Here is a 24,831-nt window from a genome sequence, read left to right on the forward strand (position 1 = left end):
TATGCTTGTGTATTACAGGGGTAGCTTTGTTCTTGGAACTCTGTGTTGTCCAGTAGGCCTTTGTCCTAGCTATTTTAAACATAGTGGGACAAAGTCTTTACTGTCTGAGGGGAATCCTCTGTGTGTGTGTGTGTGTGTGTGTGTGTCCGTCCTGAAAAGCGTAAGAGGGTCTAGAACGTACACCATTAGCCGTCTTTCTCTGACACACACACACACACATACACACACACGTTTGTTTTACTATCCTTCTGGGGACCAAACAATTGATTCCCATTCAAAATCCTATGTTCCCTAACCCCTGAACCTAACCTTAACCCTAAACCTAACTCCTAAGCCTAAAATAGCCATTTTCCTTGTGGGGACCAGTGAAATGTCCCCACTTGTCCGAATTTTCCTTGTTTTACCACCCTTGTGAGGACTTCTGGTCCCCACAAGGACAGTAAAACCAAAAAAACACGCGCACACACACCAATCAGTGTAAATAATGAGTGAAACCTATGTTGCAGCTAGTTGGGAGTCTGCATGAGGTATTAGTGTGTATCTCAGCAGGAGAGAGGCTTAGTGAGCCTGGCTTTGTGGCTTCTAGCGCTAGCTCCATTAGCATGTGTCTGTAACCACGCAGAGCAGACATCACAACCACACAGCAACAACAGGGTTCCTTCTGCTGCCTCCCTATCCTTAAACCTTGTTAAGTCCTAGGGTGCGTCCCAAATGGCACCCTATTCCTTTTAAAGTGCACTATATTTTCCCTAGGCCCATAGGGCTCTGATCAGAAGTAATGCCCTATACAGGGAATAGGGTGCCATTTGGGACTCATGCTTCATTAAGGCCTAAGAAAAGACCACAAAAAAAAGAGGCCCATTTACCTCCAGGAGGCTGACCACATGTTTATTTTATTCCCCTTTAAAAAGACTGGCTGATTTAAATAAATAAATAAGAGTGGGGGGAAGTACATTTCAAATTCCCTTTCATATTGGATGATGAAAACGGAGTCCCCTTCAAACAAGGCCGGCTATTAACTACACTACTCGCAAGTGTACACATTACAATGAAACACACTCAAGGCGTACAGATAATACTTCCTCTGCACCAGGGGCTGATGATGATGCTAGTGCCTAAATAAGGAATGAAACCCTGAACACCGGCCTTTTCAGAATACCCATACTTGCGTCCTAAAATAGTAGGCCGTTTGAGGATGCTCAAGAAAAGTTTAATAGTATGCAACAAAATCCAGTGTACTTTCAATGCTCGGATGCCATACTCTTTTCAGATTTGACAACAGCTGATCAATTTAGATATGGGGATGCGCTACCGAAATCAACGAATAGCGGGGAACAACGCAATCACGCATGATGCATTCTCAGTATGTGAAAATTGAGTATGTGAATTTTCAAAAGTTGAGTGTGGTTTAAGTGCCAGGATGTTCTACTCATTTCGGCTCTTCATCTAGTAGAATTCGATGCACACTTTTCCACAATGCATTGGAAGAGGTGGGCTGCGAGTGATAGTTGCTAGTCTTCAAGTAGCCAAACAACAAAACTAGGGTACTTAATTGGCAAGATGACGAGTAGCGTGGTGTTTAAATGTAGGCTAAGTAGTTTGAAAAGTTTGTCTGATTTTAATTTATATATGTTACAGCACTTTGGTTTCACCAATAAATACTGTATGTTGAAATGGAACCAAATGATCTGTTTGTGTTCAGTCCTTTATGAATAGGATAGATGAGCTACAGTATAGGTTGAATGTGATAGTCTGCCTATAACCAGCCTGAGTAGGCCTATAGCTCCGTTCCTATTCTGTTTTAGAGAAATTAATTGAATTGGAAATGAGCTATTATCAGGCTGGTTAATGCGATCCATGTCTGTACATTTGGGAAAAATCCACCCGCCTCAGCCAGTCAGGAGGCGCTACTGCGTTGTGGCCGTGACATACTGCGTACTTTTCACTAAACGGTACGTGCTGAATAGTATGCGATGATGAGTACATAGTATGCAGTTTAAGTATGTAGTACGCTAGTATGGGTATTCGGACACGGCCACTGGGTTAACTGTGAAATTTAAAGCAATCCCTTATTGGGAAGAGCATCTAGAATAACACCAGATCAGTCGTGTTACTACTACGCTAAGAGACAAATGATAAAATTCACTGTGTGTGTGTGACATGGTGCTAGTAGGTATGTATGTGGCAAGCGCTATCACCAGGTTCTCACAACAGAGCCAATCTGGAGCTACAGAAGGCTTTATGAGCACAATGATTTGTGTGTGTCAGAGACACGGGCTAATGGAGTAACTTATTTTCCTTGGTGCTTTTTCATCTAGACTTCGACCCACATCAGTGGGCCGCCAGTGTTTTATGTTAATGTAAGCTCTAGTGTAATTGTGTTTCCATCAGGAGTGTGACACTAAAGACTCGGGGCAAGCAGAATCAACAACCTCTGCATCATTAAAGACTGTTGCTTTTGTGAAGTGTTAAAGTTCAGTTAGCCATTATGTAAATGCCAGCTGAAAAGTACCCAGGACATTGCCTTGGCTCCAAGTTCGAGCAGGTCCGCTGGAGCCATGGCCCAGTGAGACACTGGTACCAGCCCCCGTAGATGGAAACGCGTACACACACACACACACACACACACACAGGCAGTGCCTCTTGGTGTGTTTTTATCCAGAGCTCATTTTGTGAAAACGATAGGTTAAGGAAAGATAAATATTTGAATGACAAAACAATGGAACTGACTAATGTTTACTTGTGGGAGAATAGGAGTTGGAGAGGAGCGAGAGAGCGAACAAACAGAGAATGAGACGTAAGATGATTAAAAGGTCTAGTGGGGGCTCAGAACTCATTTCAGAGGCAGAAAAATGCACCGCAATAAATAAACCAGCAAGGCAAGGGGGAGGCTGCTGAGTTGAAAGATTACAGCGGAGTAGAGCGCGGAAGAGAAGGCAAAAAGCCCTCGTTCTGTGATTCCTTCGTCTCTCTTCGTCTGCTGTTCTCTAGTGGTTTTCATTAGCTACATCCTCCTCTCTAAAACAACCAGCCTCCCCCTCCCTCTTTCACGTTCCTCAATGATTTTTGTTCTTTCTGCAGTTCCCATTCCCCTTACACATACGCTCACATTCTTTTTCTCCCTTCTTTTTCCCCTCCTCCTTCCCCCTGCGTTCTCTTTTCCGTCTTCTGAATTTTTTCGCTCCTCTTTCAATGTCTAGGCTCCCGTCCTCTCCCCTGTGCCCGTGCTTTGATAGTGGGGCTGTGGTATTTGAGGGAGTGAATGGGAGTGTGGGAATGCAGGGTGTAAATTAGAATGCAGTGTGTCCCCCTACACACACACACACACACACACACACACACACACACACACACTGCATTCTAATTTACTTGCAGACTGAAAGGAGAGTGTTGTTTATCTTGAGCCCTAGAGGCTGATCTACATCCTGTGAATGTATCCTCCCTCCTCTCTCTCATTTCTCCTTTTCTTTTTCTCTGTAGCTCCTTTGATTCTTCTCTCTCTCCTCCGTGCGCTGCAGCTCACTCCCCATAATTAGAATGTGCACAAGGGGGACGGAAAATGAGCGAGAGGGAAACGAGAGCGGGAGGAATGGAGACTAAGGCAGGCAGCGAGAGGGGTGGGGGTGTGTGCTGCCGAGGCAGGCATAGCTGGGAGCTGGTTGGCTGAGCTGTTGGCAAGGGGCGGGGGGGATGGGCCGCCGCGCTGCCATTGGTTGGCCTGGGTCCCAGGGGCAGATGGGGGAGAGAGGATGGGAGCTCCAGTGCCGTGTTCCTCTCCTCTTTTTTTCCCCCCCCTCTCCTCCTCTCCTCTGCTCTGCTCTCCTCTGCTCTCCTCTCCTCTGCTCTCCTCTCCTCTCCTCTCCTCTCCTCTCCTCTCCTCTGCTCTCCTCTCCTCTCCTCTCCTCTCCTCTCCTCTCCTCTCCTCTGCTCTCCTCCTCTCCTCTCCTCTCCTCTGCTCTGCTCTCCTCTCCTCTGCTCTGCTCTCCTCTCCTCTGCTCTCCTCCTCTCTTCTTTGCTCTGCTCTCCTCTCTTCTGTGAGCTTCTACAGGGAGCCAAGCTCCGTTCAGCAATAGCTCATCAAACCCACCACAGCACTGAGGTGGAAAAGCAGCACAGGGCTGTCTGTTATTACCCGCTGTGTGCGTACGTGAAGAATTGGAGGGAAAGACTCCCACCCCACTATTTCTTGATCTTTATATCACTACCACTCAATGTGCTGTGCTGTTAGATCTAAGACGGCATTGTAAGATTAAATATAAGCTGAAATAATATTGTAGTTGGAGGGAAGGTTGTACACAGACTATTATAGGAATGAAGCAGAATTGATATCCATTATGCCTTAGAGGCATGGCTTGGTTTAAGCTGTATAAACATATACTGAAATGATCAATGACACATCTTATATTTGTATACTTATATCTCAGTAAAAGTAACCCTCCCACCCCAGTCTCCTATATGGTTATTTATATTGGGGAGATGCGGGACAACTTAGTACCCTCGCTTATATGTGAATTAGAGTTTGGAGCAGTCTGACACGGGTGAACATTGATCGCATTCGCACCAGTATAATTTGCATGTCGGCCGTGTGGGAGGAAAAACTCCCTTGGTTGCACACCTTATCCCCAGAATTTTTAAGACTGTCCCCTTCCAGACTCTTGACAGACAGGTGAGTCTGCCAATGAGATGTTGCCGTGGGGTGAGACGACCCTCTGGAGAGGGCCCATGCCATTGCAAAGGAAAGTGAAGGTTAACATGGGGGCTTTACCAGAGATCAGATTAGCAGGTCACAGACACAGAGGCCTAAACTGTGTCTATTCTGCATCCCAAATAGCACCCTATTCCCTATATAGTGCACTACTTTTGACCAGAGCCTATAGGGTACTAGTGCACTATATTGGGAATAGGGTGCCATTTGGGATGCAGTCTTTGTGTGCCGCCATCAGCTTTATCCCTCATCTGTCGTCTAGCAAACTTTCTCTCTCTCACACGCTCTCTCTAAAACCTAGGATGGGATGGGATGAGATGTGTGTTATCATCCTAGTCTCAAACCAGCTACTCTGTCTATTCTACCTGCAGTCTATCCAACCCCCCCACCCCCACCCTCTCTTTCTCTACTCATCTTTCTACCCGTCTCTCTCTGTCTCTGTCTTATCTTTCTACCAATCTCATCTCTCAAAGCATCTGCTGAGCCAGTAGTTTCCATTTCAAAGCAAAGCCTCTTTCATTCGGAGCAGAAGTGATGCTCTTGAGGTGGAGTGTGCCCTCAATCCCCTCCCCCTGCTCCTCCTCTCTCTCTCTCTCTCTCTCTCTCTCTCTCTCTCTCTTTATCCCCTCTCCCATTGCCTCACCGTACTGCGTCACCATGAGAATAAACCAAGAACAAAAGGTGTCCAGGGAGATTCCAGCTCTGGGTCAAATTAAAAATCCAGTCCGTTTCACAGTGGAACACATGGGTCGTATTCATTAGTGTACACCATAGCAAAACGTTTTTCAACAGAAACTAATTTGCAACACAAACAGTCAAACATATTTCAGATAGTCCCGTCCTGTTTCAGTTGGTTTTCTTCCGTTCGGTGTCTAATGAATACGGCCATGGGCTGCACACACGTGGCCAGGGACAAAATGATCAAACATGAAATAAACATACAGGCTTGGTTTCCAGTAGTCAGAAACGATGTGGACCTGTTGGGTTGGTCCTTGAAGGCTTGGGATGTCCTGCTAGAGGAGGATCACTAGAATACAGTCAGACAGGCTTCTCTCTTCATCCTCCTATAGTGGGTGTGGGGTGGCAGATTATAGGTTCTGTGTGGGGGACATATTCCGTCTAGACCTTTGATAAACGGAAGAATGGGCTATGGTGGGGACTAGGGATGTGTCTCAAATGGCACCCTTTTCCCTATATAGTGCCCTAAATAGCCTAATCCCGATGTAGTGCCTTGGTCAAAAGTGGTGCACTAAATAGGGTATAGGGTGCCATTTGGGACACAGACTAGAATATGGGCAGTCATTGCGCCTGTCTGTCCATCACCAGACTGGCACTAACCGTTACCACTGCCGGTAACCACGGTGGCAGACAAAAGCGCCAGCTGGCTCCGTGCCAACTGCAGTGGCAGAGCGGGAGGGGTGTCGGGACCAGGATCAGGCAGCCAGTGGTGATGTCTGCTGCTCCCTCAATCTCTCTCTCATTCTCTCCCGCTCTCTGTCTTGTCCCTCTCTCAGTCATTGATTAGCTGGAGGAAGAGCGAGCGAAGGGAGAATGTAATTATGGTGACTAAATTGCGCTTTTTTCATCTACAACATCAAAGATGATGAAAGTCTTGGACAGATTCCAGATTTTTTTCAGATTTTTTATTTTCTTGTTCCTCGTTCTTCTTTTGTTCCAGATCGTAATGGTAATTCTATTCTACACAAACCCCCATCTCCCTCAAACATGTCCCGCACCTCTATTCAAGCCAAATGAGGAATATATTGTTTTAATTGTACTTCTCAGCTATATTTGGTTTTTACACACGCGCTCAACCTCAATCACACACAGGCACCCTTAGAGAAATCAGTAAGATTGCTGCTGTCCCCGTTCCCCACTATTTCTTAAACTCTGTCATTAAGTCTAAATTATTTCCCAGCACAGCCCTGCATGTTTGTCGTCTGACTGCTACTCATGATTGCAAATGCTGATGCCGCTCTTCGTAACTCCTCCGAGATAACTCCTTGGGATGGGTTCGTTCCATTCTATTGCCAGCAACTATTACCTCCCCCAAGCCTCTCCTCTCTTCTCCTTATGACGCCATCCCCATTCCTCATTGGTGGTTGGTTAATTCAGTCCCGGAGCTGATTGGCTCTAGCCTGCCCGCAATATCTCCACAGAGACCGAGGCATCCAGAGCCACGGTGATGGGCGCCATCTGAAACGGTGACACCACAAAAAGCCTCTGTTGGCTGTCCAATATTTAATTGGGCGTGAGTGTGAGTTTTCCCCGGAGGGCCGAGCGTACGTGCGTTTGTTGTGTTGTGAGGGCGGGAAGGAGAGTGACTCACTCATCACACTAACCCTTGGGCTAAATGGCAGACAGGATAAGAGGGGAGAAAGATAAGGAGTACCACAAGGTTCTATTTCAGCCCCATCTCAATGTATCCTTTTTTATTATCGTATTGCTAAGGCAGTGCTTATGGAGTATGCTTTGGATGGTGCAGTCACAGTGTGCATATGAACTGGTTTTCAGAGTGCTGAAGACTGAGGAAGAACCTCGTCTCTCTGTCATCTGTGCACATCACATACACTCTAACACACACAAAGGCTCGCTCTCATGCTCTCTCTCACATTACCATTCTGCACCAGTGCTTGAGTCTGCTGTTTCTTCTGAGGAAAACTCATCTAAAGTTGTCCTCAGAAGAATAGCCAGTCAGTCCTCTTTTGAACATGGCATGACTGTGCCTCTTGCCCACCCCAGAGAGAGTATGTGTGCGCGTGCATACTCTCCCCTCTAGAGGCTGTCTAATCACCCATCCATCACTCCGCACAGAGGCACATTCCCACAGTCTCCAGACACACAAACACACACACACAGTCTCCAGAGAGCGCTTATCAAACCTAATATGCCAGTGCTCCTTTCAGATTGTCAGATTTCACAGTAGGGGAGAGTCTGATTCCCCTCATCAGCCTTGTGAATGTCTCCGTGTGCGTACACACCAGTGTTCTGCTCAGGGCTACCTCCACCACCGCTGCTGCCCCCTACTGCTTCTCAGGAGGCCCAATCAGGGACACTTTTGATGGGGGAGAGATCTAGGCGAGGCCCAGGCAGTCCCCCTGGCCTTCCTCGGCTTTCAGTATTTTCTCAATTGCACATTTTTCAAAGGCAAACTCTTTTCTTTCATCAAACTATATGGACAGAATCAAAAGGCTGGGGGATGAAAGAGAAGAAAATGGCGGGTGCTCTGGTGAATGTGTTCAGGGTCATAGCTAGTTTAGATCCCCGGGTTTCATCTAGTCTGTCCCAAATGGCACCCTATTCCCTTTTATAGTGCACTACTTTCGACCAGGGTCCATAGGGCTCTGGTCAAAAGTAGGGCACTATATAGGGAATAGGGTGCCATTTGGGAGGGCTTGTCTTTGATTATAAGTCCTTGGTCCTGGTGCGGTGTGTCCACATAGCCAGGGTATGAGTAGAGAGGACAGTAATGTTCTGGATGTACTTACTCCCCCACACTGCACAGTCAGCATACTGCTGTCTGTGGTGAATCACAAGCTCACACACACATAGGCTGAGCCATTCTGAGTGCTGGGAAATCAGCAAGATACTATAGCTAAACAAAATGGCAACTTTGTCTTTCTCTGCGATGTGGTGCAAGTGTACTAGGCTCCTTTTTAAAGTTCAGTTTAAAGCATTTCTGTAGCAATTTAATGGTTCTCTGTTGGTGCTTTCTTTTACACGGCTGCGGCCCAAACTCGAGGGTACCACTGCATGGAAAGAGTGAACTGAGAGGAGTGGACTGCATGTGGGCACTACTGCTGTGCCCGTCTCTGGTTCTCTCATTAATTAATTTATCCTTCCCTTGTTTCACTGCAGAGTCGCGAGTGGAAAGGGGGATGAGGGAAGGGAGGAGGTTAAAACCACGAATGACCAATGAGGCTGAATAATTATATTCATAATTTAGCAAGCCGAGGCCCCTAACGAATGTGAATAATTATAACCATAAATCATGCAAGCGGCACAAGTCTTGAGGAATATGCAAACAGGTTTAAGTGGCCATCCAATGCCTTTCAAACTGAAATAAAGGGTTTGTTGAAATATGTAACACACGCTGAAAACTGAAGAGAAGGCCTTGGCCGAGTCCCAAATGGCACCATATTCCCTACAAAGTGCACTCCTTTTGACCAGGGCTCTGGGCTTTTCCCCAACCCCCCATGCCTCTAATGATGCAACCCGCTTCTGTGATGGTGAAGTAGAAATACTTTCGAAACACATTTGGAGCTTTAGAGGAGTGCAAATGAGAGGAGAGGAATCCCACTGCACAGTAGGGTGCATTGCATTCAAGTACAATTGGCTGACGTAGACTAAGATTGATAGCAGAAGATGTATATATTTTTTTAATGCAGAGATGCTCTTAACTGCTGTGTGTGTGTTTTTAAGTGACTGATCATGAAGTCTAAGTGGTTGTTATGGCCTCAGATTGTGTCATAATGAAAGGTCGTAGGTGAGAGCTGCCTGTCCGCCAGGCGCCAACTCCAGCTCTGAGCGGGGCTGTTACGGGGACTGTATTACCACCACACCGGCAGTCACGAGTCATGACCGCAGTCAAATTCCACGTGACTGTTTAGTCACGGTAACTAGGCTTCTCCAAGCTCTGATGCTGCTGATGGTCATTAGTAGCCTACCCAACTTGCTAACTGCCTGGTACTCAGCACTCTATTGTCCCTCTAATCACTCTGACATCAACGCAAATGTACAACAGGAGTATAGCCTACCTGGCTGGCATGAAAACTAACCACGGGAAAAGCGTCCTCCTTTGCTATTTAAGTGCACAGATGACATGTATTTTTTTCCCTTGCCCCGGTTCCGATACAGGTGCATGATAATGGTCTAAAACAAAACAAATTTCACACATATATATTATTTAGTATATGTAAAGACAAGATTAAATCAAGAATAGTCTGATGGGTGACAATATTAGCCTATCACTTGTGAATGATATGTTATCACTTGTGAATGATGCCCAGCTTTTGTGCAGTAAGGCAAAGAGTGCATGCCTTTTTTTTGGCTACTTTTTAAAATCATAGCCCCCACCTCATGTAGCCTAGCCCATAGGCCTATATGTTTTGATAATGTTTGTATAACCAAATAACTTCTTAAAATTAAGCACATTTGATTCGCTTTACAACCGGTGCAGAGCCTAACTGGCATACATAGGCAGCGAGTGAGTTTCAAGTTTGGGGAAGAACTTTCACAATTTTTTCGCCCTTAGCCTACTGCCGTGTGCGCATTGCTGCGCTTATAATGTGAAAAAATAGCATAATAGCCTATCAACATTTTAAGCTAAACGTTCTGATATGTTGCATCCGCCTCATTGCTTTTAAACATTTTTTTGATGCGATTGGTTGTATTAATTTGGGATATATCGCATCCCACAACTGTCCCAGACTATGTTTGGAATATTTATTTCTCGCACAGAATAGGTCAACTTTTGTACTATGGGGGGATAGTAGATTGACATAGGCTAGTGCTTTTGCTGTTCGTTAGGCCTACTCATCTTGTTGGCTGACGAAAAGTAAATGTGGACAGTTCTTCTAACATCTTCAATATGTGCCTCGGAATTCTACAAGAAGGACGCGCGCACTTGTGTCCCCGACGTGTCGGGTCTTCACTTGTAGCCTACTTCGGAACTGAGATAGATGCCTGTGAGAAGACCCTGATCACGTGACGAGCATTGGCTAATAAGAATTGAGATATCAGAGAGAGCCATGTGAGTGAGAGGTGCTTCGGAACACGCAGCCAGGAGAAGGGAATTATAATTATTATATTCAGCCCAAGGGCACAATGGCCACTGGATGTTTTTAAGGGGCATTACGGCCACACTAGGGGGATGCAGCCGGGAAATTTGAGGCATTATCAAGTGCTTGTCAAATTGTGAATGAGAGACTGATGAAATGTGTTCAGCCTGCACAAGAAACAAAGCAGAGCTCATGCCTTTCATGCAACTTTTTTCAAATCATCATTAGTCGCATCATGCAGCCTTAGAATGTATAAAAAATCTAAACATATAGCCCAACATTTGTATCACAACTAAAGTTGCATAACTCTAAATTAACTATATAGGAGGACCTGTTTCTTTGTTAACCTCTCAACACAGAATAGCCACCCGCATGTGCACACTCCCTCAGAAATCGTTTGGAGAAAATATCCTTTCTAATTTATTCAGCTATGTTCAATTGTATTCTTCATACTATAAAATAAAATAATGCCACGAATTCTACGCAAATCATGTCTGCTAAATGAACTAGTGTAGCCCACAGCCATATGGCATAGCCAGATCAGGGCCTAACATAAGGACAACTCAGAGTATGCTATTCTGTTCTTCTGAAATAGAAATTCCCCCCCCAAAAAAAGTGGTTTTATTGTGATGGTGTAGGCTATATTAAATGGAATTATTAGACTAAAATGTAGATGTTCCAAAGGTCTGCATCAGTGGCTTGTAGGCTATGTGTGGAAGCCAGGAGATGCTAAATGTATTTATGTAAATTAACGGTCAATTACCGTGAGACCGGCAGTTATTTGCTTGACAATCATCGGCTGACAAAATGTCATGACCGCCACAGCCCTAGCACCGACCGCACAGTTTCCACAGGAATCGGTAGCTGAGAGGGAGGAGAGGCAAATAACTTGGTCCCATGCCACTTTGGAGGGCAACTCGTTGGCAGTATTAAACTTTGGCTCCACTCCTGATGTGACATTGAGGCCGTTGGCGTGGCTGTCTTTGGGGTGTAATTTGGCCAAATTTGTCTAAATGCCTGAGGTGTTTCTGCCCAGTTAGTTTTTCAACATGTAGGCAAATTGGTGATTGTTGCAATGATGCTGTTTCTCTCCCACTGTGAAAGCGCCAGTAGTACAGACTGAGAGAATGCGTCTCAAATGGCACCCTATTCCCTATAAGGTCAAAAGTAGTGCATTAAGTAGGGAATAGACAGAAGTCTAGCCTGACTGCAGTGCTGGGAGAATATTTTCCACCATGTGCCCGCCTGCCTGGTTTTGCGTTAACTCAATTGGGTAAAGTCTTCCTGGACATCAAGAGAGATTTCCAACACTACAATGTCTCTCCGTCTATTTATGTCAAGTCATCAAGTAACTGGTAAAGATTTTACTACCTACTGGTGGAGGTTCTTAATGCTTGTATTTCAAGGTGTTCTTGACCTCAGCAGACTGGCTCGAAGTCAGAATTTCTCCTGGGTCATGTTCATTTAAAGCACATAACGGAGGACATTTTAAAATGTTTTGCAACTGAAAACGAATGAGCGTTTTGTTATTGGACTAGTCCAGGTAGTCGCTCACTCAGTCCGTTTTTCTTCCGTTTTGTGCGCGTGAACACGGCTAGGTTTGCCTCACACTAACCTTCCTCTCTTCTCTCCTCTTCTGTTCCAGGACCTATCTGGCTCCATAGATGACCTTCCTACGGGCACGGAGGTGGCCAGCAGCTCAGCGGTTAGTGCTTCGGGGTCCACCAGCAGCCAGGGCGAGCAGAGTAACCCGGCCCAGTCGCCCTTCTCACCCCACGTGTCCCCACGCCTCCCTGGCCTGCGCAGCGGCCCCTCGCCCTCCCCCGTGGGATCCCCCGTTGGCTCCAGCCAATCACGCTCCTGCCCCATCTCCCCCGCCAGCGTCCCAGGTATAGAACGAAACCCTGCACCTAGGTAATAATAATATGCCATTTAGCAGACGCTTTTATCCAAAGCGACTTACAGTCATGTGCGCATACATTTTTACGTATGGGTGGTCCCGGGGATTGAACCCACTACCCTGGCGTTACAAGCGCCGTGCTCTACCAATTGAGCTACAGAGGACCACTAGGTCTAGGAGTAACCTTCAAACACTCTACCACATCTCACACACACATCACACTCCGGACAGGGCTTAAGGGCCAGTTTGCCAGACTCGATACAGTAACTGTATTTGTAATATTTCAGCCATTATATTTCAGAGAGCAGTTCTGAGACAACCACAGTGGAGCTGGAACAGCACAGCTCTGGTTGTCATGACTGGCACAACTGTGGAGGAAAAATAGCTCCTTTGTCTCATTACAGGCAGTTCTTTCTGAACTTCTTTTGCATTAGTGACTCTATAGTAAGTCACAGTGGGAGAGAGAAGTCTGTTGGTTTCGTAGAGGCAGCTGGGGCAGTCAGGGGAGGTGCTATAGCTTCAGCTCCAAAACAAAGGCCTCAGTCATTAAAATAGTTTCTAAACTATGTTAGCAGTTCGGAGTCACTTTAACACAATTACTCTCCCACAGTGCAGCGCCTTGTTGCCCGTTTGACGCCAGGCTGGACTAGTTTGGGGAGATTTGTCCTTATTTGTGGCCAAAGTTACAGTTTAATCCCCGACCCTTTCTCTCTCGCTACTCTGGGTGGTGATAACGAGGTCGACGGGAGACCATTTAGCCATCTGCACACACACTATACACACTCTCACCCCTTCTGGGAGAGCTGTCAGCCATTAGCCCCCACACTGAGGCACCAACTGACTTGTGATGGCCTTTGCATCCTATCGCCACGGTAACCGCTGCATATAAACACATGCACACATACTGTAGGGCTCATTAAAGGGCACCAGACACACAGCTCCCAGGGAGAGGGGTTAGTTTAGCTAGACACACTGCTGCTCTTCAGGCCAACACACTGACATGACAGATCTGGGGATGTGGGTGTGTGTCCCCGTGTGTGTGTGTGTCCCACTGACGTTTGCTCCCCTCCCCTCCTCTCCTCCCAGGCACCCAGATGGCCCCCCAGACCCCTGGGAACGTGTCTGATGTGGGCTCCCATTCCACCCTGAGCCAATCCCCCATGTCTCAGGAGAGAGGTGAGATTTTCCTGCACATCACACAACCTTGTGACCCACAACCCCCCTCTTCCAGAATATTTACCATGCATGTGAACGATGAAGTCTGAGCAATCGGCAACAAATCCGTATACGCTCGGATGAGTCAAATACGTGAGCTTTTTGCTCACTTCATTTCAACGACGGTTTGATAAATTAGGTCCCCTCTCTAGTACACAATCTGACCCTATGATGGAAATATTTGAACGGAACATGGGTACCTCAAGCTTTAGTCCCTCCTTAATGATGTATAGCAGTGAACCTATGTCTCTCTAGGAGTCCATTTCTCCTGCTGGGTCTCAGGTGTTTTCCATAGGATCATTAGTACAACAGATTAGCCATAAATCAGCCTCCCTTCAATGCCTCAGCACTGGGCCAGACCTCTGGCTGTGTCCCAAATGACACCCCATTCCCTATATAGTGTTATAATTTTGGGCTCTGGTCAAAAGTAATGCACTATGCAGGGAATAGGGTACCATTTAAGACGCACCCTTCATAGAGGAACCATGGATGTCTCTCTCAACGGCTGCCAATATGGTTGTCAGGCCATGTCATTCAGGCTGTCCAGCACTGGGGCCGGGGGGTGAAGGCCCAGTGAGTAATAGTCAAAATAACACCTCACCAGCCAGCTAGACATAACCTTTTTCTCACTGTCTGAAGGGGATCATTGTAACAGTGGTGGCATTAATACAAATGATCACTCACTCCATGGCCCAAGCTTGGGGAGGGGAGTTACTTAAAATGGGGCATGTGAGTGCTGTACAAGCTGTTGAAGCACAGGGAAGGGGAAAGTAATGTTTTTTCTTTTGGCCTCCATAGTGCCTATGAATAAATAGTTAAAGGGATAGTTCACCCAAATTAATTGTCTTACCGTGCCCATAGACTGATTACAGGGCAGGGTTTCCGTTAGGAAAATGTGGCGCCGGCAGCATTTTAATTAACGGACATTTAAGACATTTACCGGGTACATATGCATTGGTTGCGCAACCTGATTAGGGCGTCCACCCACAGTGCTCAGAATGCCAGAAATCACATTTACACTGAACAAAAATATAAACGCAACATGTAAAGTGTCGGTTTTATGAGCTGAAATAAAATATCCCAGAAACTTTACATACACAAATTTGCTTACATTCCTGTTAGTGAGCATTTCTCCTTTGCCAAGATAATCCATCCACCTGACCGGTGTGGCATATCAAGAAGTTGACTAAACAGCATGATTGTTACACAGGTGCACCTTGTGCTGGGGACAATAAAAGTCTAAAATGTGCAGTTTTGTCACACAATGCCACAGATGTCTCAAGTTGAGGGAGCGTGCAACTGGCATGCTGATTGCAGGAATGTCCACCAGAGCTGTTGCCAGAGAATTGAATGTTAATTTCTTTATCATAAGCCACCTCCAAAGTCATTTTAGAGAATTTGGCAGTACGTCCAACCGGCCTCACAACCGTAGACCACGTGTATGGCACAAAAATACAGTGACAAGATTGTGAGGCCCATTTTCTTTTTTTTTAGGTATCTGTGACCAACAGATGCATATCTGTATTCCCAGTCATATGAAATCCATAGATTAGGGCCTAATTAATTTATTGCAATTGACTGATTTCCTCATATGAACTGTAAAATCCAATTTTAGCATGTTGCGTTTAATATTTTTTTAAAGTATCGTTTATGGTAATTCATCTTAACAGAACATGCAACGGCGTGCGTCATTCTTACCGAATTCCGATGAGCAATTTGAAGATGTTAAAGTACATGGGTGGCGGGTCCATAAGGCTAGGGGAAGCTTTCCCTAAAGGAAATGTAATTAAATTGCCAAAATGATATAGCCTGAATAGCTTACTCATGTCTATACAGAAATAAATAAAATAATTCAAAATAGGCTGCCACACCAGAAAGCATGATTTGGCCACAAGAGGATTAGCTTAAAAAACAACAACTGTGGATTGTTTTAAATTGCATAGCCTACAGTCGGAAGGGCCCGCAGTTTGGGAAGAGCGCGCAGCAAATACCAAATAGATTATTGTGAAAAGCAGAGACCCAGCCAGGCATATCGCAATATTTAAAAATACAATCATGGAAAAGCAAACTGTTTGGAAAGCAAAATGGCTATTGCTGTAAATAGAACACAATGAAAAGTCTCCAATCTGTCTTTTAATTATCAAAATTCTCAACTTTATTATTATTGTCACCAGCGGAGAACATCGACCATATCTCCGGTGAGTGTACATATTCACTGTCTTTATCATTGGGTCAGTGCCACTTTTGTTTGTTTTTGGACAATAATTTCCTCCTCCAGGTTTGATGGACGTCATATTGTATTTGTCTCCCCTTTTCATAGGTCCAGAGTAGTCTACCCTGTTCATTTTTGTTGTATTAAAAAACATTCTGTTAATGTCTCCAGTCATATAAAATGTAGTAGAATTGTATGAAATGTATTTATGAAAGGCCAACATTTTCCTGTGATATAGCCTGACTGCTCTACACCACTATGCACTGCATTGTCTTTTTTTGCGAACAGTGATTGAGTTATATTATTAGTCTAAATTATGACTATCTAATCATCACATTAGGAATAGTAGGCTATCTTACATAAGTTTACAAATGCGAGGATGCATGGAATGCTTTTTTTTAAAGGTGGATTTTTATGCTGAAAATTAGCTTCCCCAAACTTGAAACCCACGCGCCGCCTATGTTAGAATAACTGTCCACATTTACTTTTCCTCAGCCAACAAGACAAGTAACAAACCGCAAAAGCACTAGCCTATGTCAATCTACTAACCCCCATAGTAGAAAAATTTACCTATTCTATTGGTCAGCTAGTTGTTCTGTTTGAGAAATAAATAGCGTATTCCAAACAGACTCTGGGACAGTTGTGGGATGATGGATCCCAAATTGATACAACCAGTAGGCCTAGGCTAGATTCAGCAATGAGGCTCATGCACCAGATCAGAACGTTTAGCTTAAAATGTTGATCAACTATTATTTCTTCACATTATAACCACAGAAATACGCACAAGGCAGTAGACTACGCTAATTTCATTATGTTCGTTCCATAATGCGATTAGTGGGAAAAAACCATTGTGAGGGGTTTCATGTGACAGAGATGATATCCGTTTTCAAAATGCATGTCTCCAGCTCATTGCAAAGTGACAATCTGAAGCCTGCCTGCTTGCCAATGCACTTGAATGGGAAGCGAGCTTCAATTTACCAGTTGAATTTTTATTTATAGTAGGCTTAGCTCTTTTTAATCGTGACCATGTTTATTTATTTATTTATATATATATATATATATATATATATATATATATATATATATATATATATATATATATATATATATATATATACGATTGCCTTTTAGAATTGTTGCGCAATGATTTGGCTTATTAAAGCACGTTTCACTCATCTCTCGTGCTACATCAACTGGTATTTCAATCGATTAATTGGCTAAAATGCATTATTTCGCAATGGGATAATTTTTTGCTCCCAGACAATTGAACAGCAGCAATTATATTTATCGGCTTTTCATTTTTTTTATCGGAGAAAAGCTGGCTATTACCGGCTAACGGAAACACTGATACAGGGTAAGGAAACAGGATGTCATTTGGGTGAACTATCCCTTTAAGTGGTAGTGAGGTACTGTATTCAAATGGTTTTCTCACTACTGTGCCCTTAGACGTGGTTTTGATCAAGTGAGATGAAAAGTTCACCTTTCAAACAGATGAGAGACCTTTTCTGCGGCAGCCGGGCGGCTGTATTAGCTCTTGTGGTATTTGGCGCCCCATTCAGATCAATTTAAATGTTTATTTGGTCGTTCGGTGTAGCATTTGGTAGTACTTTTCAACAGACAAGGCTAAGTGTTACCATTCAATTGAGGTGAGTTCACTTAAATTGAACAGAATTGCTAAATTGACAATTGGGTTTTCAAATCATTGAGTCTATGAAAGCAAAATGTACCCCCATTCTAACCTTCCTGTAGTTCTGTTCTCAATTTGAATGAATTTAACAGATTATCTCCCTGTCCCTCCCTGCAGGGTTCCCACCTGCCATGCAGCGGAACACCCCAGGCCCCCAGCAGTCAGGCCAGGGGCCCCCCATGTCCCCTCACCCCTCCCCGGGGGGCTCCATGCACCCGGGCTCCTATCAGCAGCAGCAGGGGGGCCCTGGCCCCTCGTTCGGATCCCAGACCGGCCATTACGGCCCCCAAGGTAATATTCCGATCCAGGGTGAAGTTTCCCCGAGGTACAGAACTAGGATCAGCTTCCCCTCCCCCAATCCTAACCTTAACCATTAGTGGAAATGCTAAACTGACCTAAGATCAGAGTCTAGGAGCACTTCCTCCGCGCTAGAGACTGATGAGTATGTCGGTGCCCAGTAAGACAGTGTAGCCCTTTTGTTCACCCTAGCCTGGGCTATAGAAGGACTAAATATTTGCTTAACTCACGTAATTTTCCCCGTGGGAAACATTTGTTGCAATGTCATGTACATGTTTAAAATGGCGTTTAAGAAAAAGGACAAGAACAATGCATACAGTAGACAATTCACAATACAAATTCCTAACAGTTATATACAGTATGGGAGAAGAGCAGCCTGCTGGGGTTAGTGTGTGGATAGGGGACACTCTCCCCCCCCCTGAAGCAGCAGGCTATATTTTACATTTAAATTGTACTATTTTAGCAGACGCTCTTACCCAGAGCGACTTACAGAATTAGGGTTAAGTGCCTTGCTCAAGGGCACATCGGCAGATTTGTTCCACCTTGTTGGGTCGGGGATTTGAATCAGCAACCTTTCGGTAACTGACCCAACGCTCTAACCGCTAGGCTACCTGCTGCCTAGTGGAATGGTGGCAGTGCTGTGACTATCCTGTGGCCCAACTCCAACACACGTTTCTACAGGTTGGAGAGAGCTGGGCTTTTTTCCACAGCAAAGTAAATCTCCAATCAACCTCCACATTTCCCATTCTCTACATATACTGTACTCCATGTCTCTCTCTCTCTCTCTCTCTCTCTCTTTCTCCCTCTCGTCTCTGTGTGTGTGTGTCAGGGCTGGGGTAATGGAGGAGAGTTGTTCCATCTCTTTCTCTGTGGCTGGCTGTGCTATCCAGCAGACCTGGGTTCAAATACTTTATCTGGGCTTGATTGAGCTTGCCTGGAGCAATGGAACCAATAGAATGGTCCCAAAACTCCAAACCCCTCCAACCTGGCACTCCAGGTGGGCTAATGCAAATGCTCAAAGTATCTGAAAGATTTCAAATAGTATTTGAACCCAGGTCTAGTGTGAGGTGTTCAGAGCCAGACTCCAGGCCTAGCAGGGCAACAGAGCAGAGCAGTGGCGCACACACAGAGCAGCAAGGACTATTAATCAGGCTCCTGGAGCAGGGAGAGAGGGTGGGGGCGAGGACCAGAGCTATGAAAACACACACACACACATTGGCCACGCATTCATCATAAAGGCACAACACATGAGATGGATTACTATAATGACCCAATGTGTGTGTGAGCCCCCGCTCCAGATGAGTACGCACATGACCCCATACTCACGCACACACACATTCGTTCATGGGTTGGTTTTCTTCCTCAGCTGAAACAACAGAGTAGATTGATGATTGCTGCACACTAGGCTTTCATCCAGTCAACCAAAGGGTTGGCGACGCGCTGCATGTCTCCAGTAATTCAAATAACTCGATTCCAATGTCTCACCCCTAAAGAAAGCCTAAAACAGAGGTCCCCTTCACAACTATCTATAAGCATCTATGCAACAGCCCTGAGCAGTACATGTCCCTATGGGCCCTGGTCAAAAGTAGTGCACCATATAGGGAATAGGGTGCCATTTGGGACTCCAGACTATGTTTCTGTGGAGGTGGAGGGAGCATATAGAGGGTGGGGGGTTTACCTAGTCTCTGATCTGTGTCACACACAAAGATTTATACACTGAACAAAAATGTGTAAAGTGTTGAAATAAAAGATCCCAGAAATGTTCCATACACACAAAAAGCTTATTTCTCTAAAATGTTGTGCCCGAATTTGTTTACATCCCTGTTATAGTAAGCATTTCTCATTTGCCAAGATAATCTATCCACCTGACATGTGTGGCATATCAAGAAGCTGATTAAACAGCTTGATAATTACACAGGCACACCTTGTGCTGGGGACAATAAAAGGCCACTCTAAAATGTGCAGTTTTGTCACACAGCGCAATGCCACATATTTCTCAGGTTTTGAGGGAGCGTGCAATTGGCATGCTGACTGCAGGAATGTCCACCAGAGGTGTTGCCAGAGAATGTAATGTTCATTTCTCTACCAAAAGCTGCCTCCAACGTCGTTTTTGAGAATTTGGCAGTACGTCCAACCGGCCTCACAACCACAGACCACTATGGCATTGTGTGGGCGAGCGGTTTGCTGATGTCAACATTGTGAACAGAGTGCTCCATGGTGGCGGTGGGGTTATGGTATGGGCAGGCATAAGCTAAGGACAATGAACACAAATGCATTTTATCGATGACTATTTGAATGACGAGATCCAGAGGCCCATTGTCGTGCCATTCATCCGCCGCCATCACCTCATGTTTCCGCATGATAATGCACGGCCCCATGTCGTAAGGATCTGTGAACAACTCCTGGAAGCTGAAAATGTCCCAGTTCTTCCATGGCCTGCATACTCACCAGACATGTCACCCATTGAACATGTTTGGGATGCTCTGGATTTACGTGTACAACAGCGTGTTCCAGTTCCCGCCAATATCCAGCAACTTCACACAGACATTGAAGAGGAGTGGGATAACATTCCACAGGCCACAATCAACAGCCTGATCAACTCTATGCGAAGGAGAGGCAAATGGTGGTCACGCCAGATACTGACTGGTTTTCTGATCCACGCCCCTACTTTTTTTGACCAACGGATGAATATCTGTATTCCCAGTCATGTGAAATCCATAGATTAGGGCCTAATTCATTTATTTCAATTGACTGATTTACTTATATGAACTGTAACTCAGTAAAATCTTTGAAATTGTTGAATGTTGCGTTTTATATTTTTGTTCAGTGTATATACAGTTGAAGTCGGAAGTTTACATACACCTTAGACAAATACATTTAAACTCAGTTTTTCACAATCCCTGACATTTAATCCTAGTTAGAATTACCTGTCTTAGTTCAGTTAGGATCACCAATTTATTTTAAGAATGTGAAATGTCAGGATAATAGTAGAGAATTATTTCTTTCAGCTTTTATTTCTTTCATCACATTCCCAGTGGGTCAGAAGTTTACATACACTCAATTAGTATTTGGTAGCATTGCCTTTAAATTGTTTAACTTTGGTCAAACGTTTCAGGTAGCCTTCCACAAGCTTCCCACAATAAGTTGGGTGAATTTTGGCCCATTCCTCCTGACAGAGCTGGTGTAACTGAGTCAGGTTTGTAGGCCTCCTTGCTCGCACACGCTTTTTCAGTTTTGCCCACACATTTTCTATAGGATTGAGGTCAGGGCTTTGTGATGGCCACTCCAATACCTTGACTTTGTTGTCCTTAAGCCATTTTGCCACAACTTTGGAAGTATGCTTGGGATCATTGTCCATTTGGAAGACCCATTTGCGACCAAGCTTTAACTTCCTGACTGATGTCTTGAGATGTTGCTTCAATATATCCACATAATATTCCTTCCTCATGATGCCATCTATTTTGTGAAGTGCACCAGTCCCTCCAGCAGCAAAGCACCCCCACAGCATGATGCTGCCACCCCCGTGGTTCACGGTTGGGATGGTGTTCTTCGGCTTGCAAGCGTCCCCCCTTTTCTTCCAAACATAACGATGGTCATTATGGCCAAACAGTTCTATTTTTGTTTCATCAGACCAGAGGACATTTCTCCAAAAAGTTTGATCTTTGTCCCCATGTGCGGTTGCAAAACGTAGTCTGGCTTTTTTATGGCGGTTTTGGAGCAGTAGCTTCTTCCTTGCTGAGCGGCCTTTCAGGTTATGTCGATATAGGACTTGTATTACTGTGGATATAGATCCTTTTGTACCCGTTTCCTCCAGCATCTTCACAAGGTCCTTTGCTGTTGTTCTGGGATTGATTTGCACTTTTCGCACCAAAGTACGTTCATCTCTAGGAGACAGAACACGTCTCCTTCCTGAGCGGTATGACGGCTGCGTGGTCCCATGGTGTTTATACTTGCGTACTATTGTTTGTACAGATGAACGTGGTACCTTCAGGCGTTTGGAAATTGCTCCCAAGGATGAACCAGACTTGTGGAGGTCTACAATTTTTTCCTGAGATCTTGGCTGATTTCTTTAGATTTTCCCAAGCTGTCAAGCAAAGAGGCACTGAGTTTGAAGGTAGGCCTTGAAATACATCCACAGGTACACCTCCAATTGACTCAAATGATGTCAGTCAATTAGCCTATCAGAAGCTTCTAAAGCCATGACATCATTTTCTGGAGTTTTCCAAGCTGTTTAAAGGCACAGTCAACTTAGTGTATGTAAACTTCTGACCCACTGGAATTGTGATACAGTGAATTATAAGTGAAATAATCTGTCTGTAAACAATTGTTGGAAAGATTACTTGTGTCATGCACAAAGTAGATGTCCTAACCGACTTGCCAAAACTATAGTTTGTTAACAAGAAATTTGTGGAGTGGTTGAAAAACTAGTTTTAATGACTCAAACCTAAGTGTATGTAATGTTCCGACTTCAACTGTACATTAGATGACTGACGGGGGCGCTGTTTTGAAGCCACCGCGCTTCCATCTTGGCACTCCCCCACCATTGTAAAAAATATTTGTGAATATATAGAAATGCATTTATTAATGTCTACCTTTTGTTTTTACCACATTTATTCTATTACAGACACCTTAATAGATACTTTAAAATTATGTGTGAGCTAAACATGAAAATGAACAAATATATTACAATTTTCCTTACAGTATAATTTCTAATAAGTTCTAATGTTACACTCCCCACTACAACAAAAAATACTTAAATACATGTCATTTTGTCCTTGAAACATTCGGAAATAGTGTAGAATTTCATTAATTCCTATGGAGGACTGCACCTTCTGGGGAGTGCCAATATGGCCGACCAGTGGCTTCACAGCCTCTCATTGACCAATACATAGATAGCATTAGCAATCCAGGGTTTAAATACATCACTGGTCACACCCCGTGTTCCCCAGGGGGATTCTGGAATTAACATGACTCTACAGAGGAGCTGACGCTGCCAGATAATTTCCATATACACCGAGTGTACAAAACATACTGACCAGGTGAATCCAGGTGAAAGCTATGATCCCTTATTGATGTCACTTGTTAAATCCACTTCAATCAGTGTAGATGAAGGGGAGGAGACAGGTTAAAGAAGGATTTTTAAGCCTTGAGACAATTGAGACATGGATTGTGTATGTGTGCCGTTCAGACAAAATATTTAAGTGCCTTTGAACGGGGTATAGTAGTATGTGCCAGGCGCACCGGTTTGAACTGCCCACGCTGCTGGCTTTTTCACGCTTAACAGTTTCTGACTGGCAGCCAGGGCTTAGGCCTACCCTCTCCCTCTCCTATACTCTCATCCCCCTCTTCTGTTCTTTTCGCTTCTTCTCTCTTCTGTTCTTCTGTTCTCTCCCTCCACTTTCCTCCCTACCTGCCCCCCTCTCCCTTCACTTTCTCTCATCCTCTTCTCCTGTGAACAGAGCTCGTTATAGGGGCAGACCAAGAATAACTCCAGGAAGAGCCAAAATGGCAGCTCTCCCTCCAAAGCCACGGCCGAGATGATGTATTTTTGGAAGTCTCACATGACAAAAGCGTTTGTGAAATACACTATGACAGATTGTGAAAGTAACCGGTCTGGCTGAAGTAGAGAACATAGGTGGAACAGAGGAACATGAGGCAATGCTCTGTTCACATCACATAGCTTATATCCCAAATAGCATCCTATTCCCTCTGTAGTGCACTACTTTTGACCAGGGCCCCTGCTTTTGAAAGTATTAACATGGATAGGTGAATGAAGTGTCCGTGAATCGAGCTGATGATTCTCAGTCCTGATGAGTTACTGTATTTCTCTGTCTCTAGGTAACTACCCCAGACCCCCGAACTACGGCGGGGCTCCCAGTGCCAACTACAGCGGCCCAGGCCCTGGCATGAGCAACAGTTTGGGCATGAATGCCAGCAGCCCCATGCATGGCCAGGGCCCCGGACAGCCCTGTGGCTCCATGCCCGCCGGGCGAGGCTTGGGTCTGGTGGCCAGCGGGCGCCCCTACCCCTGTGCCACCACCAACACCATGGCCCCCACCTCTCCCAGCATGCCGCAGCCTGCCGGACAGGGTCAGGGCATGAGACCGCCCCTGCCCAACATTAATCGCAAGCCGGGCCACGAGGCAGGACCCGGCCCCAACACCATGCAGGGTCCAAACGCTGGTCCCAACCCCTCTGCCCAGGGCCGGTGAGTCAGGACAGGGGCCAGGGAGGGAGGGCCACAGAAGGGTTATACATGCATATAGGATGCGTCCCAAATTACACCCTACCCCCTATATAGTGCACTATTTTATTTTTTTACCATGGCCCATATGGCTCTGGTCAAATGTAGTGTACTACGTAGGGGATATTGTGCCATTTGGGATGCAACCAAGGGCTATACTTACACATAAGTTCACATTCACTCCTCCACACCCCGCATCCACCCATCTTTCACACACCAAGGTTATGAGGTGTGTACTAAACAACGTTACAGACTTTTTCCTCATGTCTCTGTATGACTTTGGAAACCAAAGAGACTTCTTCTCCTTCCGTCCCTCATTCCAGGCCTCCCTACATGCGCTCCCCTGCCTACCCCAGCCAGTCTTGGCCTGGGGCACGTCCTCCCCTCTCTCCCTCCCCCCATCCCCACCCACAAACCTCCCCACACCCTCAACCCCATCCCCAACACAGCCCCCATCCTCACCTTCAACCCCATCCCCATTATCACCCCCAAACCTCCCCACACACCCATCCCCAACACAGCCCCCATCCTCATCCCCAACACAGCCCCCATCCTCATCCCCAACACAGCCCCCATCCTCATCCCCAACACAGCCCCCATCCTCAGCCCCACTCTCACCCTCAACCCCATCCACACCCCTCACCCTCAACCCCATCCTCACCCTCAACCCCATCACTTTCCCTCCTCTCCCTCTAACCACCCCCAGCCCCATCATCAGCCCCACCCCTCACCCCCATCCCCATCATCACCCCCAAACCTCCCCACACCCCCATCCCCGACCCCATCACCCT

General features: G+C 45.5%; 1 protein-coding gene across 5 annotated transcripts in view; it reads left to right on the top strand.

Moving 5' to 3' along the window:
* Positions 1–24,831, top strand: part of LOC121549068 (AT-rich interactive domain-containing protein 1B) — a 132,230-nt gene that overhangs the window by 77,093 nt on the left and 30,306 nt on the right. For all 5 annotated transcript variants that reach the window (XM_041860886.2, XM_041860888.2, XM_041860887.2 and 2 more), the window contains 4 exons: positions 12,131–12,374; positions 13,472–13,561; positions 17,617–17,790; positions 23,635–24,004. In XM_041860886.2, coding sequence (XP_041716820.1) covers positions 12,131–12,374; positions 13,472–13,561; positions 17,617–17,790; positions 23,635–24,004 — 878 coding nt within the window. The remainder of the gene's footprint in view (positions 1–12,130; positions 12,375–13,471; positions 13,562–17,616; positions 17,791–23,634; positions 24,005–24,831) is intronic.

Source organism: Coregonus clupeaformis, chromosome 33, assembly GCF_020615455.1.
Source record: "Coregonus clupeaformis isolate EN_2021a chromosome 33, ASM2061545v1, whole genome shotgun sequence".
Classification (NCBI taxonomy): Eukaryota; Metazoa; Chordata; class Actinopteri; order Salmoniformes; family Salmonidae; genus Coregonus; species Coregonus clupeaformis.